The sequence below is a fragment of the Schistocerca serialis genome, unplaced genomic scaffold (genome assembly GCF_023864345.2).
Source record: "Schistocerca serialis cubense isolate TAMUIC-IGC-003099 unplaced genomic scaffold, iqSchSeri2.2 HiC_scaffold_1451, whole genome shotgun sequence".
Lineage (NCBI taxonomy): Eukaryota > Metazoa > Arthropoda > Insecta > Orthoptera > Acrididae > Schistocerca > Schistocerca serialis.
In genome coordinates, this window is record NW_026047682.1 from 1,383,765 (window position 1) to 1,401,666 (window position 17,902).

Consider the following 17,902-nt stretch of genomic DNA (forward strand, 5'->3'; position numbering starts at 1 on the left):
GAACTTTTTCCTCGAAGCAAGTTACCTTAGTGACGAAATCAGAAGCAACACATGTATCACAACGCGCGACATCATACTTGAAAGGAAGTTAAATGAGGGCAGAAACAAAACTGAAAAGAAATTCCCTAATTGTGACTGGAAAGCTGTATGGCGGAACATCAACTATGCCGGGCTATCTGCAGACGCTATTTCCGCATGGTACAAAACAGTTAACAATGTCATCAGCACCAACGAGAGACTATATGGGATCTGTTTAAACCAGACACACCTTTGTGGAAAACGCAATCTGGCGGATACACTCATCCACAGATTCACCTGTGGCGGCAGTGTGAATAACAGGAATTGGATCAGGCAACAAATCGCCTTTGTCGCCAAATCCTCGGCCGAATATATAACGCAATCGCTCCTCCTGAGACCAGACATGACATACTTTCCGAAATTAAAAACCAACGCCATTAGCTGCTTACCGGGAAAATATGTTAGTTATGTCATCAACAAACTTGGGTCGGACAACGAGATAGAATTCCGCGTTTACATGGAGTGTGAATACGCAGAAATCAGCACGTATCGCAACCACAAGAAGCACTACGGCAACATGCTGGAGATCATTTTTGAAAGAATGGGTGTCGGTTAAATATGTGGAACTACAACACCTTGGACGAGAACGAACAGAAGAAAATTAAAAGTCAGTTGTGTTATTATTATTTACTATTACCTTGCTTCCGAATCTTCTATGTTACACGAAGAGTTTTCTCAAAACATTTTGTTCAGAATTACTCGTGTTCGACTTCCAAAGTATTTGTGTGATTCAAGAAGAATTGTTAAGTTTTTATAAGTGTTCAGTTTCTACTCAGAGAAGAGGTTGCTTTGTGTTTCTTACATCGGAGAATGGGAATTTTCTGTTAAGATTTCTGCACACTTAGTGCTATGACCCAACTGGGGACATGAGAAAAGGGGTGGGAGGAGTGCCGTGGAGAGACCCCACTGCTAGTGCGGCGTGCACCACGCCCTGTGACATTCCTTAAAAAAAAAAAAGAAGTAGTTAGCGCGCGGGAATAGGATACGGAAGCTCATGGGTTCGCGCGTGGGTGGATGCGAAAAATTCTTTTCCTCTTCATGAAAAAAGAAAATAAAAAAAGTTGGTAGAGCTCTTGCCCGCAAAAGGAAAAAGTCTTGAGATCGAGTCTCGGTGCGGCACACAGTTTTAATCTGCCAGGAAGTTTCATATCAGCGCACACTCCGCTGTAGAGAGAAAATTTCATACTAGAAAGAATATATTGTTACAATGGGAAACGTATAATTTTAGAATTGTACATTTGCATTCAAAACGCTCTCAGAAAGATGTATGCGTTAATGGCACAAGCTGTTGCTGATGTCCCTGTCTGCTATTTCCAGTTTGGTTGGTATCTCGGTATTGCAGATGACGTCCATGTGTTACTATGGTTTACATGTCTGTTATAACGTTCTGAGCAAAAATAACACATTCCCAAAAATATGCGTATCCCAATGCGATAGATTACTCTTTACTCTGCAAAAGAATAAAGGAGACCCGCTGGTGATAATGTAATATGGCCGAAATACGTATCGGTAAGAAGGGAAGAAACCGTGTTTGTTCAAGGTTGAATCTTTTCAAATTTTTGTTCTTAAATCAAAGACGAGATAAAAAGTGAGATTTCATGTCGAGAAATCACCTCAAGATGAATACCTACTCACAACATTCCAAGAAGTTGTATGAAGCGAAGAACCTGAGGATACAAGACGGATGCCTGGCTGTCGCTCTCGTAGGGCCGGCATGTAGTATCTGAACTATCGTTGTCGGAGTTGGTTTGCTGTCGATTGTGATAAGCGTAACTGTATCACTGAACTGTTCACTGTAACACACTCTCTGCTCTACCTTCCTAAAGAATCCGACTCCCGTTATACTGTTTTCTGCTACTGTTGATATTACCATAAAAGCAGGCCAAAATACGACAGTCCCGCCCCGCAGCAGAACCCGTGGATAGAGAGAGACCTGCACCGGTGCCTGGTCACCTACACAGCCTTGTACGCGGATCCCCAGTCGACGTTCGAAACCTGTACTCGCCGGTGAACACAAGCCCACTCCACTGATCCAGGTTCCGTTTCACGTGTCCCCTTAGGCAATTTCTTCGCACTCCAAGGTCCCAGGTAGTTTGTTATTGTTGTTCGTAGTGGTCGCCTAGTGACCAAATTCATCGAGTGAAACTGGCTACTTACTGATTGTGCCGACGAGCCTCCGAGTTGACACCAAACTGAGGGAGTACTTTTACAGATAGAGACTCGAGCAAAACACAAGCGGAACTGAGACCACAGAGTTCTACCTCCATGATACAGAGGCACACAGGCAGTCATATGTGCCCCTGGATAGGACCAAAATTTCCTGCAGCTACTTCCTTAATTACCTTGGTGTCTCCCTCTTCCTGTCACTGTCATTTATGCAGCACTGCGCGGACGTGTGAAAGTCGTTTGGTTCTATTCTAAATCAACTGCACTACATTCCTGCAAAAAAACTTGGGAGCAAATATAGACAAACAAAACAACGCTGCAATTTCTGTTGGTTATTGAGCTGTTGTATATTGTGCTAAAGCGTTAAGGAGCCATGTTGACTCTTAATGACATTGCTACAACAGCTCCCACTTAGGGGTTGCATGTTCTGTCAAATTTTGTCCCTGCTAATCTCACAATCAAGGATGCCAAGGTGCTAATTCCTAAGACAGGGTTCAATAAATATTCAGTCCAACTGAGTAAGGTAGAGCAGAATGGGCTTTCTTGTCACGAAAGATCAAGATTCAACCTCATCCAAACGGCACAAGGGAGACATGGCAGCGTCTTGAAAACGTGGTCTTATAGTGGAAGTGCTGCTCGTGATTATGGCGCCAAGGAGCAGACGGTGAGCCATGTTGTGGGGGAGCGGCCACTCCATGCCTTTGAAGGCGGTCTGCCGTGCTTGTCCAATCATAGTTCTGGCTGCATGTTTGTATGCGAATTCTTGTATTTCATCAGAAACGATCAGTTCACCAGAATATGTTAGCAGACTCGCATACCAGCCGTAATTTACGCCAGAATTCCTGTCTGACACCTCGATTCGTCTCTAAGGGGCTGGCGACCTCTATCAATGGGAAACGTAAAAGCTGGAGAGGGGAAAGTTCAGTTTAGTTTTCACTATTCTAGTCTACAAAATACAGTCAAGTTTCAGAATATCATCTGTCACATAAGCTGACTCCATTTTATTTTGAAAGGTTGAACAACATGGAATGGAACATGACAACGCTGCAAGCGGATGATCTGAGGCATCATATCCTGTCCCAGTCAGTGCGTGCTGTTCGGCGCATCACAATAGCCACGGTCAGCAGGGTGAATTGTGAGGAGCGGCGTCGTGTTCAGTTAGTGTGGTTGGATAAACCTGGTGAGTATATTATTTGGAAGTTCGTTATTGTTAAATAAAGCGTAATGTGCTCATTTAGGTTTTCTATAAAAACTCTCGTCGAAGTTAATCAACGCATGGTGATGGAGCTTCACCACATTTGAAAATTCTGTCCTAATTAAAGTGCACAGAAATAAAAACATAAGAACTAAATAATAATCACACTGAAGAAAAGAAGCAGTTATCTAATCACAACCGATTGCATCTAACAAGAGAAGATCACCAACCTGGTCTCACATACAAAACGCTCACTTGCAAGGTGTGAGCCCCAGCTGTCTATGTCGCGCGGAGATTTGGACGATTGTACGCAGTTAAGACCTTCTCAACACATAGCTTTTCAACGCTCGTGTACCACTTGTTTCTGGCACGCTCCGCTGCGTTCGCCCATCGTCGGAGCTCGAACTACTGTACGGTACGGTGAGTAAGAGGTTCGCGTTTATAGTGCCGGTGAACCGACAAGCGACAGTGTGGCACCTCCAGGAGCAGTATACAGTGACGGTCAAATTGCCACGTTTAAACGTCAAAGCTCGCGACAGTTGTGACCGGTAAGCGTCGTTATATGTGGCTATTCGACTAACTCTTACACGAGGCAAAAGAAACTCTATGAGCGTTTCTTTGTGCTACTATTTGTACCTTGCGATTTAGTTGCGGCAGTCATAGAGAAGACCCGTTAAATGGAGAGAAGAATAGTTGATTGACGCTAGACTATTCTTTATGAGAGGATGGTGGTGACAATGATGACGATACCCTTTCACCACGATCATTTTCGTCAAACAACTTCATTGGCACAATGCGACGGAGACGTAAAATCACGAACTGACTGTTTAGGAAGCTTGCTTTGAAGAGGTAATATTGTCAGATTTCACCTTGCCTCTGCCCGTAACAGAGATCTGTGTGTGTGTGTGTGTGTGTGTGTGTGTGTGTGTGTGTGTGTGTGTGTGTGTGTGCGCGTGTGTTTTATAAAAAACTGCTGCAGAATATGTCCTAAAATATTGCCAAACAGTGTTAACCATACATGCGCATGGCATTGAAATACTATCTGCTCATATTGCTTACCCGTTTTTCATGTTAAATAACATGTGTTCTACTTGAAGAACAAAGTTTCGAAGCACATGGGGCAGACGTGACCGGCTCCACGCACGTCTTCCCACACTTGCGACATGAAGCGGGTCTGAGGGCTCTGGACGTCACCCCGCTGCACAGTACTCTGCACTCGTGCATCAGGCAGCTGCAGTGGGGCGCAGCCAGTGGCAGGCAACCTGCACCTACAGAACTCTAAAAACTCTGCATTCAAGACGTCTAAAATGAGTATTATCTTAAGTATGGCCATTTATTTTAAGAGAGGGCGGGTGTTTGGCATCTAGGATTGAGATCTCGCAAGTGTACGTTTTTCTCGTTACAAAAGAAGGTCGAGTTAGTTATGTTTACGTGGAAGGTTACAAGTAATAAACATGAAGGTTGAGGACAGATTTCATTCGATGTCAGATAAAGAGAGATCATGCTGACACAGGAGTAGAGCACACCGCCTCTAGCCTCGACAAGGGCCTAAGTTGGCCGACAAAGAGAGTCCACGAGTCTCTCGTGTCGTGTTCAGCTGACGTCACTCAACAGGTCCCGTAGAGCCGCCAGATCGCAGCGACGTTGAGACCGCCGCTGTCCACACGCTGGTCGCAGACATTTGCTGTGAGGCTGAGACCGGATGGCTTAGCGGGCATGTCGGGATGCGGCAGGACGGCTGAGTGTTCGGCCGTCCAGCCAGGAGCGTGTCCACGCGGTCCGTGAACACGGCTGCTGTCTTGGGAGCGTCCCCAGGGCACTCAGCATGAAGGTAGCGCACAGGTCCCGATTAAAAAATCACTATGCGATGTGATGCGATCTAGACTGCTCGCTCACTAAACTTCAGCACAGATCTCTGACACGTGACGTTTTAAGACTCCCGTTCATTGTCGTTGCGATAAAAGTGACAATGCAGGAAGGTACAGTAACTTTTCCGAAATTTTTGGACCTTTAATGCTACACGCTACAGAGCGTACGGGGATCCACTAAACGATGCGGACCCCAGCAGAACAAACAATACGAGTCGCAAGAAACGACAGAGCCCGTGTCCTTAGAAATAGTGTAAAGTGCGTTATAAAAAGTAGCGGAATTTGGCACATTGTGTACATTTATTTACTTCTTTATGCGTGTATTCCACCTGATAAAATTAAGGCATTAGTGCACTCTCTTACATATAACCTGACATCTCAATGAGTCAACATTACGGCATGCGAAGTACACTGGCAGCACACGGTAGTGATAACTATACTACTTCTGCTAATAACAACAACAACAATGGAGACACATTAGAATACACGTTTCTCTTGATGGGACATGCAGAACTGTTGATACACATCCCCAGTGATAAAATCAACTGCTGATGTAAAATGTTGCAACTGTAGCAGGTATTATCACTGATGACAGAAATTAATATATGGGGTTTCATAAATTCCACATGCTATGCTTTATATCAGAATACACATACTACAAAAATTGTAGCTCTGCATCTTTAAGTTCACTTAAATGTAAAACAGTGTAACTGTTTCAAACTGTGGATGCATTACTTTTACATGTTTGTTCGCCTTTCTTTTAACAAATTACATAATGATAAAAATATCAAAACTTTACCTACTGCAATTACATAACATTATTGCTTCAGTACAAACAGTCATGATTGCACACGACGTTTGGCCTTGGAGCGGGGTGGAAGAGGGGGGAGTCCCTTTCTCTCTCCCTCTGTCGCTCTTTGTTTTAACTCGCAACCGTCGGTAGCTACAGAAAACTCTCGCTTCCCCACGGGAGGTAGGCTTCCAAAAGGATGGAGGCACAGGAAAGTTCCATCTGAGGTTACGTCCTGGTGAGGCTCTTGTTAATACTCGTACTTCTGTATTTATGGGAAGAATTTTCCGATTATCTACGTCTAGAAGTCGAAATCTATCGTTTTCTAAATCCTACTCTTAGATTGTGTGGCTCGCCTAGGGCCAGATATAAGCTCAGATCTCAATTGAATTGCGATGAAGAGTGGATAGGAGTTTAAGAGAATTGTCTGGCAGGATAAATGCGGGAAGGAGTGGGACACTGAAGTGGAGAGCATTCATGAAAGGCCTCTGAATTTCTCTTGGGCTGTAGATACTACGTTGATGAATACCACACAGGCAGTTCATTTGAAGAGGAATGGACGTCTATGAAAAGGGCATCACAGAAGTTGGACAAACAAAGTTAATAACTGGCAACCAATGCTCTACAATCGCTATAAAGTTAAGAGATGTTCACTTGACTCTTTTATTAGAACATGTTACGCGTTTCAGGTTTAACACCCATCTTCAGATATATGTTACAAACACGTACAAAACATAAGCGAACAGCACACTCAACGCGTCTCAACGTTACAGAAAGTGAGATGTAGTCATATGAGTTACATACCACAAACTTCAACTCCTTCCTACCCAACCAGGCGTACAGCCTTGACAACTCAAAGAAAGTGTCGAATAACATATGACTGCGGCTCGAGCAGTCTTGAAGCAGAGCGTATACTGACGCTAAACAAGTCAACCAGCAGCGAAGCGCCCTCAGTAGGGGGTGCTGTATGGTTTACATGTAATTTAAGAATAATATACTCAACATATAAATCTAACAGGGTGTAATTACGACTAGCAGTCGGAATAGTACTTCTGTACACGTTAACACTAAAAGTTTTAAAATTTTTTTCTAAACTCCAAATTTTTTTACATTGCCATACTATGCCTATAGCCAGTAGTGGCACTAAACACTACTCAAAACATATGTCAATATAAAATAAATAATAGGGAGAGGGGGTCGGAGTTCCTTGGCGAATAAACCTTTCAACCTCTCAAATCTCTAAAAGAATACCACCAAATTAAATATAACCAACATTATCCATCATAAACTAAATCCCTGTGATCAGCTCGCGTACACAAACGTCTTAGGCGCCATCTGTTATAGCCAACGGCAACCACATCGGCGGAAGCCATCCGCTTATCGAGTTACAGCCAAGTGATACTCATGGGCCATGATTGCCCAAACAGAAGCCTTCAAACAGCAACTTACACCCCTCTACCACATGGAAAAAGTTTAATGGTGAGAGGAAGAGCATTTTCATAAAATCCCAAAAGATACGTGGGCTATACCTCATTCATTCCTTATATAAACTAGTGGCACGACAATTGCCCGAGTCCTACCTATGCTGTCTGGATACCGGAGAGCTATAGATTTTTAAAAAACAAATACAAAACATTAAAAGTGTTAAAACCTTAGTCTAAAATCAATAAAATAAACCATGGTGTCACCAAAGAGCACCCAAAGGGCACGGTGGTGAACAAATCTGTAAATGCTAACCTATACGCCCATCTAACGTTCCCTGTATGACGTTAAACTAGCCAACCACTCGGCAAAAAACCTAGCTTATCATAACGCTACGTGGACAGAACACCACCAACTCCTATAAAATACACAATCATACTTCTAATGAGGGGATAATAGATACCAAGTTCAAAACAGTATCCGTTCAAACAAGTCAGAAAACCAGTTGTTCCCACCGGAAGCCTGTTTATTAAATACTGGGTGTGCAGCGTGCTGTATACGCGCGTAGATCTCCATATCTTCAAAGTTATCTAAAATCTTCCCTTTAGGTTATAAATGCTGAATTCTTAGGCTATCTTCTATCAGGGCCCGCTTTTGGCCAGTCTCCCTCATATGACACCCCAGCCCACTATTATTACTATAGTTATGTTCTGTAAACCTTGTGGCAAAATCCCTATCCGTCTGGCCAATGTATGTCCCAGCACATCCCCCACACTTAATTTCGTATACACCGGATTGCTTAAACTTATCTGTTTTCCCTTCGTCCGTATGTACTAATATTCCTCCCAACTACTTCCTTGTATGGAAGCCTAGCGAACGCCAGCCTTCCTAAAGGCTCTAGTTGTTTTTTTGGCAACATGGTCCAACATATTCCATTGACACAATATTACTATTTAATTTTTGGCGGCCTGACTGCCGCGTCTTGTTAAGAATTTTAGCTCCAAACTGTCGTATAAATTTTTCCGAGTACCCGTTAGCCCGTCGTAATTACACCCTGTTAGATTTATATTCTGAGTATATTATTATTGAATTACATGTGAATGCATGGAGCACATGACCATGCAGCGCCCCGACACCTTCTTTGAGTTGTCAAGACTGTACGCCTGGTAGGGTAGGAAGGAGTTCAGGTTTGTGGTATGTAACTCATATGGCCAGATCTCATTTTCTGTAACGTTGAGACGTGTTGAGTGTGCTGTTCACTTATGTTTTGTACTTGCTTGTAACATATGTCTGAAGATGGGTGTAATCCCGAAACGCATAATATGTTATAATAAAAGATTCAATTGAACATCTCATGCGATTGTACAGCATCGATGGCCAATTATTAACATAAAAATGATTGCAGGCCTCAGACGGGATTTTATGTTCCATATATCAAACAAAGTTAGATATAAGGAGCTAAAGGAAAAGAAACCTTGGCAAACAGAAAAAAACACTGCAACTGATCGGTAAATGTAGAAGGTGCAAAAACGTTCAGAGGAACACAGGAATACAGCAGTATAAGTCCCTTGGGAACGGAGTAGCTAGGGGTAGATGTGAAACCAAAGCGAAATGGCTGTTGGAAAAATGTGAAGAGAAATAATAACACATGGTCGTCTGAAAGATTTATTCATTGTACAGATTACTCAAAAGAACATTTGACGTAATTAAAAGTGAAGACGTCATCTTTAAGAGAGCATTGGGAATTCCACTGTCAAATGCAGAGGAGAGTGTAGGTAGGTGGAGAGAGTAAACTGAAGGCATCAACGAGGGGAAAGACCCGTCTGATGACTTGACAGGAGAAGAAATGAGAATCACAACGGAAGACACTGGAGATCCCACATAAGAGTTGAGTTGAGTTGTTTGGGGAAGGAGACCAGACAGCGAGGTCATCGGTCTCATCGGATTAGGGAAGGATGGGGAAGGAAGTCTGACGTGCCCTTTGAAAGGAACCATCCCGGCATTTGCCTGGAGCGATTTAGGGAAATCACGGAAAACCTAAATCAGGATGGCCGGACGCGGGATTTAACCGTCGTCCTCCCGAATGCGAGTCCAGTGTCTAACCACTGCGCCACCTCGCTCGGTGACCCCACATAAGAGTCAGAGCTTAACACAGCTTTGGAAGGCAGAAGCGATAGGTAACATACCTTCGGAGTTTCCGAAATCATTGGCGAAAGTGTCAACCAAGAACTACTGAAGTTGGCGTCTAGAATATACGAGAATGGCGCTATACCATTAGATACAACCCTGAAGATATATGCAGATACTTGCGAGGCCTGTCGCACAATCAGCTTAACACCTCATGTATGGAATTTGTCGACAGGAATAATATATACAGAGGAATGGAAAAGATAATAGAGGATATGATAGATGACGATCATTTTGACTGTCAGAAGGCTAATAGCACAAGAGGGCGGCACGTCTGACATTGTAACTGATGCGGGAAGCAAAACTTGGAAAATAAAATGGACACATTCATAGGCCCTGTAGACCTAGAAAAAGCATCCGGAAATGTAAAAGTCTGCAAAATGTTCGAAATATTGAGAAAAATAAGAGTAAGTTGCAAAGAAAGACGGGTAACACGTACAAGAACCAAGAGGGAACAATAAGGTTGCATGACCAAGAACAAAATGCAGTCCCATCGTCCTACCAAAGTATTTGGTATGTTCCATTCTTCACCGATTCTGATGAGAAACTCATCATTTCTTTTCTTATCAGTCAATCTAATTTTCGACATTCTTCTCCAGCACCACATATCAAACGCTTCAGTTACCTTCTGTCCCGGTTTTCCCACTGTCCATGATTCACTTTCATAGACTTCTGTGCTCCAAACTTACACTATGAGTTACTCGTATTCCAGCTAAAACCGACATTTAATTGGATAGATAAAAAAAAAACTACTCACCAAGCGGCAGCAGAGCACACACATAAAAGACTGTTGTGATTGGCAAGCTTTCTGGCCAGTGGCTCCTTCTTTAGGTAGGAGGGTTGAAAGGGAAGGAAGAAGGGTGAAGGAAAAGGACTGGAGAGGTCTAGGAAAAGGGGTAGATTTTGGAAAAGTCACCCAGAACCGCAGGTCAGGGGAGACTTACCGTACGAGATGAGAAGGGAAGACTAATTGTTGGGGACTGCATCGGACGAGATTTGAAAACCTAAGAGCTTAAAGGTAGAAGACGAGGTGATATGTACGACAGAGATTACTGGTAAGACATTTATCACAAGTTATAAAGAGTGAGAAGCTAAGTGCATTGTACATAACAGAGGTGGGATGGGGCGGTGAAAAACAGATGGAAAAGACAATGAAAGATGCAGGAAACTGAAACGGAGTGAAGCAAAGAGTAGTAACAGTGATAAAAAGCTGGGTGGCGAGAACGAAGGACATGTTGTAGAGGTAGTCCCCACCTACAGAGTTCTGGGAAACTGGTGTCTGGGGGAAGAATCCAGATGGTGAAACAGGCACCGAGGTCACGAATGTCATGCTGTAGAGCACGCTCTGCCACAGGATATTGTGAGTTGGCAGTGTATTCCCTCACCCTATACCCATTCATGCTAACTGATAATCTGATGGTAGTCATGCCTATGTAGAAGGCTGAACAGTGTTATAATAGCTGGTATACGACTTGTGTCGTTTCGCAACTGGCTCTCCCTTTGATAGAATATGTTTTCCTAGTTACGGGGCTATTATAGGTGGTCATAGGAGGACACACTCTTATTAACTTGTGATCACTGTTTTAGCAGTAATCTCTGTCTTGCATGTTACCCTGTGTTCTTTAAGCTCTCAGGTTTCCAAATCCTGTCCGATGCAGTCCCCAACAATCAGTCTTTCATTCTCATCTTGTACGGTAAGACTACCTGACCCGCTGTTCTGGGTGACTTTCCCAAAATCTACCCCTTTTCCTAGACTTCTTCAGTCCTTTTCCTTCACCCTTCTTCTTTCCCCTTCAACCCTTCTGTCTGAAGAAGGTGCCACTGGTTCCAAAAGCCTGCCAATCACAACAGTCTTTCATGTGTGTTCTGCCGCTGCTTCGTGAGTAGATTCTTTTATCTATCCTATTAAATACTTTTATCAATAATTGTTTGTTTTCGTTGTTACAAAACTGACATTTGATGTTAGTTGACTTCGTTTGGCCAGGAACATCCTCTTTGGATGTTCTTCTCTGCTTTTCATGTTCTCTTTAACTTGGCCATTATGAGTTACTTTATTCTCAAGGTAGCAGAATCTTTCAGTTGGTCTAGATCCTCGTCTACAGTTCTGACCTTAAGTTCAACACTGATCCCATTTCTGCTAGACTTCATTCATTTAGTCTTTCTTCGGTTTAGTCTTAATTCACAGAGTGTACACATTAGATTGTTCATTCTATTCAACACTTCCTACAGTTACCTCTCCCTTCCACTGAGAACTGCAATGACATCAGCTATTCCTGTCATTGATAGCCTTTCAACACGAATTTTAATTCCATTTCTGAACCCCTCGTTTATGTCTGTCATTGCTTCTTCGATATACAAATTGAATGGTAGGGGCGATTACATGTATGTCTTCCACCTTTCCTAATCTGAGCAGTTATTGGTCTTCCTATTTTTTCCTCTTGTTTGATGTACATATTGCACGTAACCCTTCTTTTGCTAGGGGTTACACTCATTTTTATGAGAGTTTCGGAAATCCTGCATCATTTTAAATTATCGTACGATTTTTATCTAACTACAAATCCTACGGACGCTTCTAGATTTTCCTTAAGTCTCGCTTTAATCATCAATCGCCAACCCAGAAATCCTTCTCTGATGGCTTTACCTTTCCTAAAACCAAATTAATCGTAATCTAGCACTTCCTCAATCTACTTTTTCCTCTTATATACATATTCTTGTGAGCAACTTGAGTGTGAGAGCTCTTTAGGTAATTGTGCGGATGTCCTCGCACTTATGTGTCCTTGAACATACAGAACTATGTGAATGATATTTTCAAGAGATACTGATTGTTTATCTGGAGAACCAGTTCGAATAATAATTTGGCTTCCAAATTTCTGAACAATTTTCGAAATTCCTAAGAACTCTTCCACATGCCTTCCATATGATTTGATCGCGAGTCTTCCTGACCCCTGTTTGTTTCTGTGGACTGGGGAGGTAGGCCCCTCGACGGCCGCTGCTTCCCGTGACGTCTCACGAGGCCACCTGAGGACAGAGCAGCGTCGACCTGACCGCCACAGGCAAAAGCGACTCCCGCCGCTGAACACCACAGAACGCCCTACACTATGCTGCTTGTGGTGTGGTGTCAGTGGTAGCCACAGATCTCAACCCAGGTTACAACGGTCTGTCTGTGATGGCTGGCGAACTTCTCCCAACCCGTTGCTATACATTCTGCAGTCGTTGCCCTACAGCCAGATGCCAGTGTAATGTGTCGGTACGATGCTCTCAAGTCCCTCATGCCGATGATTCGTTTTTTTTTACAAAGTCGTAAAGATGCACGTTCCTTGGACTTTCTCTTTTGCGATTTGCCGCTGAGTAATTCCAATAGCATTAGGAACGCAATAAACATCGTGTACACACATCATTCTCCATCTTTAGCAATGTCTTTTCTGTACTGAAAATAAGCTCGCATAAGGATGAAATGCGAAAAATAATGCAGTATTTTTCTTAAAGACGTCGTATCTGCCATTAACTGTAACATTATTTGTTTTCACGACTACATTTTCAATCCTATGCACTTTATACAGGTATACAGCAATAACCGAAAAGTGAAGTGCACATGGCATGTATAGAACGCCACTATCCTCCCATACATGAGGCAGTTATATTACAAAAAATGCTAAAAACACCACATCACTTGCATCGGGCCACTGGAGGTGTCAAAATTTACGAATCTTCTGACGTGTGTATATCTCACTGTTGTCTCTGTATGTTGAGCCTCCTAACTCCGAGTGTACATCAACTTTAGATGAGCGTAAGGATCATAGCAATGGCATCAGGTAAATTTATTGTTACTGATGTTAACATCACTAACATGAATCTCCTCAAATCACTGTTCATGATGTTTATACGACAACTGAGGCGGTTGGTGGGGAACATATTCACAAGTCGTTTCTTCTTTGCATTGATTGTACATGCCACAGTAAACGTTTTATACCAGAGTATCTTAATATCGTGTTTACATTTGTTAACAAAATTTGGCATTCTGTTTACGATACAAGCATTTGGTGTAAAGAAATAAGATAAGACATTTCTTTATTGTGATAGTGCGTAATAGTACATATGGTATCCATCGTCAAAGGCTTACAGTAGCTTGGCTGCTCATAAAAACATGGCAGTAATAATCATATATATATATATATATATATATATATATATATATATATATATATATATATATATATATACATGTGTATTCTTTGTACCATATTAACATCACAAAGGCATAAATCGCCTTCACAACAAATTTCGTACATGAATTGATCCACTGGACAAATAAAAAGAAAAAGGAGTACAAAAATGACGTAAAGACATGTGATGAGATATTTCTCACAAATTACAGAACATTATATGTATCACCATGTAATTGCAAAATGTACTGTTAATATGTAAGGTACTGTACCAGTACAAATGTGGCCATACATTTCCATGGCCCTTAGAACGTTTAGGCCGAGAATGGCTTTTTCAGCTACACTTGCAAAACACATTATTCATTTTTTTACTGAATTATTCAAATATATTACTTATGTTAAAATAAATACACCCTAATTATAAAAACGTGTATGAGTGGACATAATTCATTCTCATTTCCATACATATCATACAACTCACAGGAAACGTCGTAAAGACTACTCATATTATAAAACCAGCATAGACACGATCCTGTGCAAATCGTTACGTCCTATGCTTGTCAGTAAGTCAAAGTCAAATAGCTAAACTATACATACTCATTTATGTTGCTTTCTATTATTAGCACGTAAAACTGACTGGAATTTATCTCGAGGTCTCTTATTTCTTAAATCTATCTTATTGTTGGGCAAGCCGTGTGGGTGATTTTTGAAATAGTTGTATATTTCCACTTCTTCAGATATTTTGATACTTCTACCCTTAGGTTAATTTTTATTACTGGATCTACGTTAGGTGATGGTACTCCTCTCTCTTTGCTTGATGTGCTCTTTAAATTTGTCGCTGGAATATGAGCTTTGTAACGTCCGGTCAAGGTGTCCGTGCTGTAACTCATACGATTACTGACATTGTATATTGATCTAGTTTCAAAAGGTAAATGCTACCTGCTTACACTTTGTGGGGGCAGAAAGCGAAAGCTGTGCTTCCTACAGAAGTCTGATCCACTGGCTTGTTCACCAGTCCGTCGTCTCCCGTCTTGTGCAGGACTGCAGGCCCAGGCGGCTGTTTTGCGGGGACGACTCTCCAGCTGCTGGCGGGACTTGGCGCAGCTGCTCTCTCACGGTGCGACGCACGCCTCACAGCTGTTGGTTCCCCTCGCATTCAAAAGTATGGTAAGTGGAGTTTTTTTCTCCTCTTATAAACTGTATTATACGTACAGGGGGTGAGAAAATGACACACACCACCTGGTCAGTTCTTGGAGAGTGTTTCCGAGTTTACCTTCTTCACACTGTAGCTATCTTTGGCTCTCCAGTTCTAATACTAACCATCTGGAAAAATTCTGAACCAACCTCTACTTCTGTGAGCCTTTTGGGGCCATGATACAAGGAGGCTAAGCTCGGAATGGTTAGAGATCGAAGAAAATCGTCTGTATCTTTCTTTTCTCGTATTTGCTAGCTACTTCTCTTACAGATTCAGATAACTTTGCATCCAATCCTGCTTTACAAGCTGAAGCATGTTAGCTTCATATTCAGTGGAGAGTGGTCTAGAGTCTCAGTGTGGCATTTAAAGTCTCCATCAGCATCAACCTGCAGTTGAGGTCCACCAGTTAGCGCGTGTTGCGCCAGCGAGTGGCTTTGTTAAAGGCACTGTGCTGCTACAGTCACAAGCGGAATATCTGGTGAATGCGTCAAGGCCAATGAAAATCTGTGCCAGACTAACCTGAAACCGGATGCTGCTTTCTGAGAGCATCCATCTCAGTCGTTAGCCTTTCTGCACGTGTCTCGTGGCCTAACTCGAACCATTATCGAGTCTGAATTCTCTGTCTGTGATTTATGAACACCACCACCAGTGATTTTCCCACTACCGAGGATAAAAGCTATGTGAACACATACACTGGACTCGCATTTCGTGAGGACGACGGTTCAATCCCGTGTCCGGCCATTCTGATTTAGGGCACGGCCGACTTCCTTCCCCATCTTTCCCTAATCCGATGAGGCCGATGACCTTGCTGTCTGGTCTCCTTCCCCAAACAACCCAACCTTAACACATAGAATGGCCACTGCACATTATGACTGTTTGGATTCTGAAAGTAGTATACATGGAAAGCAAAAGGACGCAATATGATCTGTGTCTTTGTGTAACTTTTGGTGGCGTATGTAGCAACGTGCCAGTCCCTAAAGTATCATGTGAGCCTCAATTTCGATCGTTTGAGAAGAGAATTAGGCGATACCTGTTTTAGTGAACTGAAAAGGTTCTGAGTAGATTAAATCTTTTTCCTATAAATATTACGGATGTTTGCTGGATGGTAATTTCAAAGATTGATAGTTGCGGGTTCCGCATTTAAGGATGGTTTCTGCCGACATCGTGTCATGTCCTGTCATTGCATCTTGTTTTCGTTACCATCATCTATGCATTTCACTGCAGGAAAGGCAATTTACCTGATACGTATCCAATATTTTGTAGAGTTAGTACCTCACAGCTTGCGAGAATGTTTAAAGGACGACTTCTTTATTACATTTGCGGTGCAGATACGCTTCGTTGATCACACTGCACCTGCTTAGGAAAAGTGTAATTGCGAAAAGTTATTCCGTGAAACCAATGTTGTACAGATAGTTTCGATTTAAAGACACACTTTGCTTTCTGAATGAAACTTGAGTCTTCAGACAGCTGCAGCAGTCTTGAGGTATTCGTATTCGAGATAATTCCTCTCGTGGTTCTTCACTGCAGCCCTGCAGAGTAGTACGGCAGGGCGTGCTGTGGCCCAGGTAACGACGCAGCTTACGATTTTGACCCTGTGCCCCTGGGAACTGGGCTCTCACATAATACTGTGCACAAATATGTATGTATGTATGGTCAGAATAGTTCAAATGTCTCTGAGCACTGTGGGACTTAACTTCTGAGGTCATCAGTCCCCTAGAACTTAGAACTACTTAAACCTAACTAACCTAAGGACATCACACACATCCATGCCAGAGGCAGGATTCGAACCTGCGACCGTAGCAGTCGCGCAGTTCCAGACTGAAGCGTTTAGAACCGCTCGGCCACACCGGCCGGCATAGTTTAGGTCTAGATGGCAGAAAGCGCAGTGGCGCCATGGCAAGGACGACGGATTCAACGTTTTGGAAGGTGCCGATACAAAAGTGTGCAGCACCTTCCAATTCACTGCTCCTGCACAACGATGGAAATTCTGAATTTTATTTCTCGTTTTTTGTACTGCTTATCGACGTACGGGTAAGAGTCGACTGCAGCCACGTGCCACCACTACAGTGATTTTGGGTTTGTCCGTACGCCGGGCCCGCTACTGGGTGGACTCGGCCCGTGTCGCTCGCTGGCCTCCCTCGCCCTGTGTTGTTGTGACGCCCACAGCCGGGCTGTCGGAAGCGCGAAGCGGCTCAGAACACAGATGGGATGTTAGCTGCCCGCTGACCGCTAACCGCATGCTCTCACAGCGAGGACGTGACGCACGTCCCTCACACACACGCGCGTAAACGCGTGCAGTATTCCTGGCGCACATCCGCAAAGCTCTACTTACGCAAATACGAATTGGAGGCGATAAATCGCGATCCCGTCTAGAACCGGTCGGCCATGTATGTATGTATGTAAATTTAAAAAATATTGTATTCGAAAAGGATTTATTTTTCTCTGGCGCCTGCCATCAATATAAAACTGATAAAGGAGGTATTTCATTCAAAAAATATGAAAAAGAAGAACAACTGTATTGTGAAAACAACTGAAAGCTTTTTAATTTCCATTTTTTCTCGTATTTGTTATATACGTAACAGTTTTGTTATTTCGTAATTGATTCATTACAATATACACATTCTTTTGTGAATAAGGTAATTTTTTAATTTCCTGTAGAGACAGTTTACATCCAGGTAAAGGATGATACTGAAATCGTCAGACAACCTGTACTCCACCTCGATCATTTGCAGGTTATTTGCCTTGGCATACCTGCGCACACGTTGGCATGTTCCAGGAAGACAAGCATGTCAACGTTGGTCAAGAATTCGATGCTGGCTTGTGTCTTTCTTAACATGG

General features: G+C 42.8%; 1 protein-coding gene across 1 annotated transcript in view; it reads left to right on the top strand.

The window, feature by feature from the left end:
- Window positions 1–17,902, top strand: part of LOC126443323 (uncharacterized) — a 63,999-nt gene that overhangs the window by 16,279 nt on the left and 29,818 nt on the right. Inside the window, exons 3-4 of the mRNA XM_050090916.1 lie at window positions 3,258–3,424; window positions 14,909–15,036. Of these exons, the coding sequence (XP_049946873.1) occupies window positions 3,258–3,424; window positions 14,909–15,036 (295 nt within the window). The remainder of the gene's footprint in view (window positions 1–3,257; window positions 3,425–14,908; window positions 15,037–17,902) is intronic.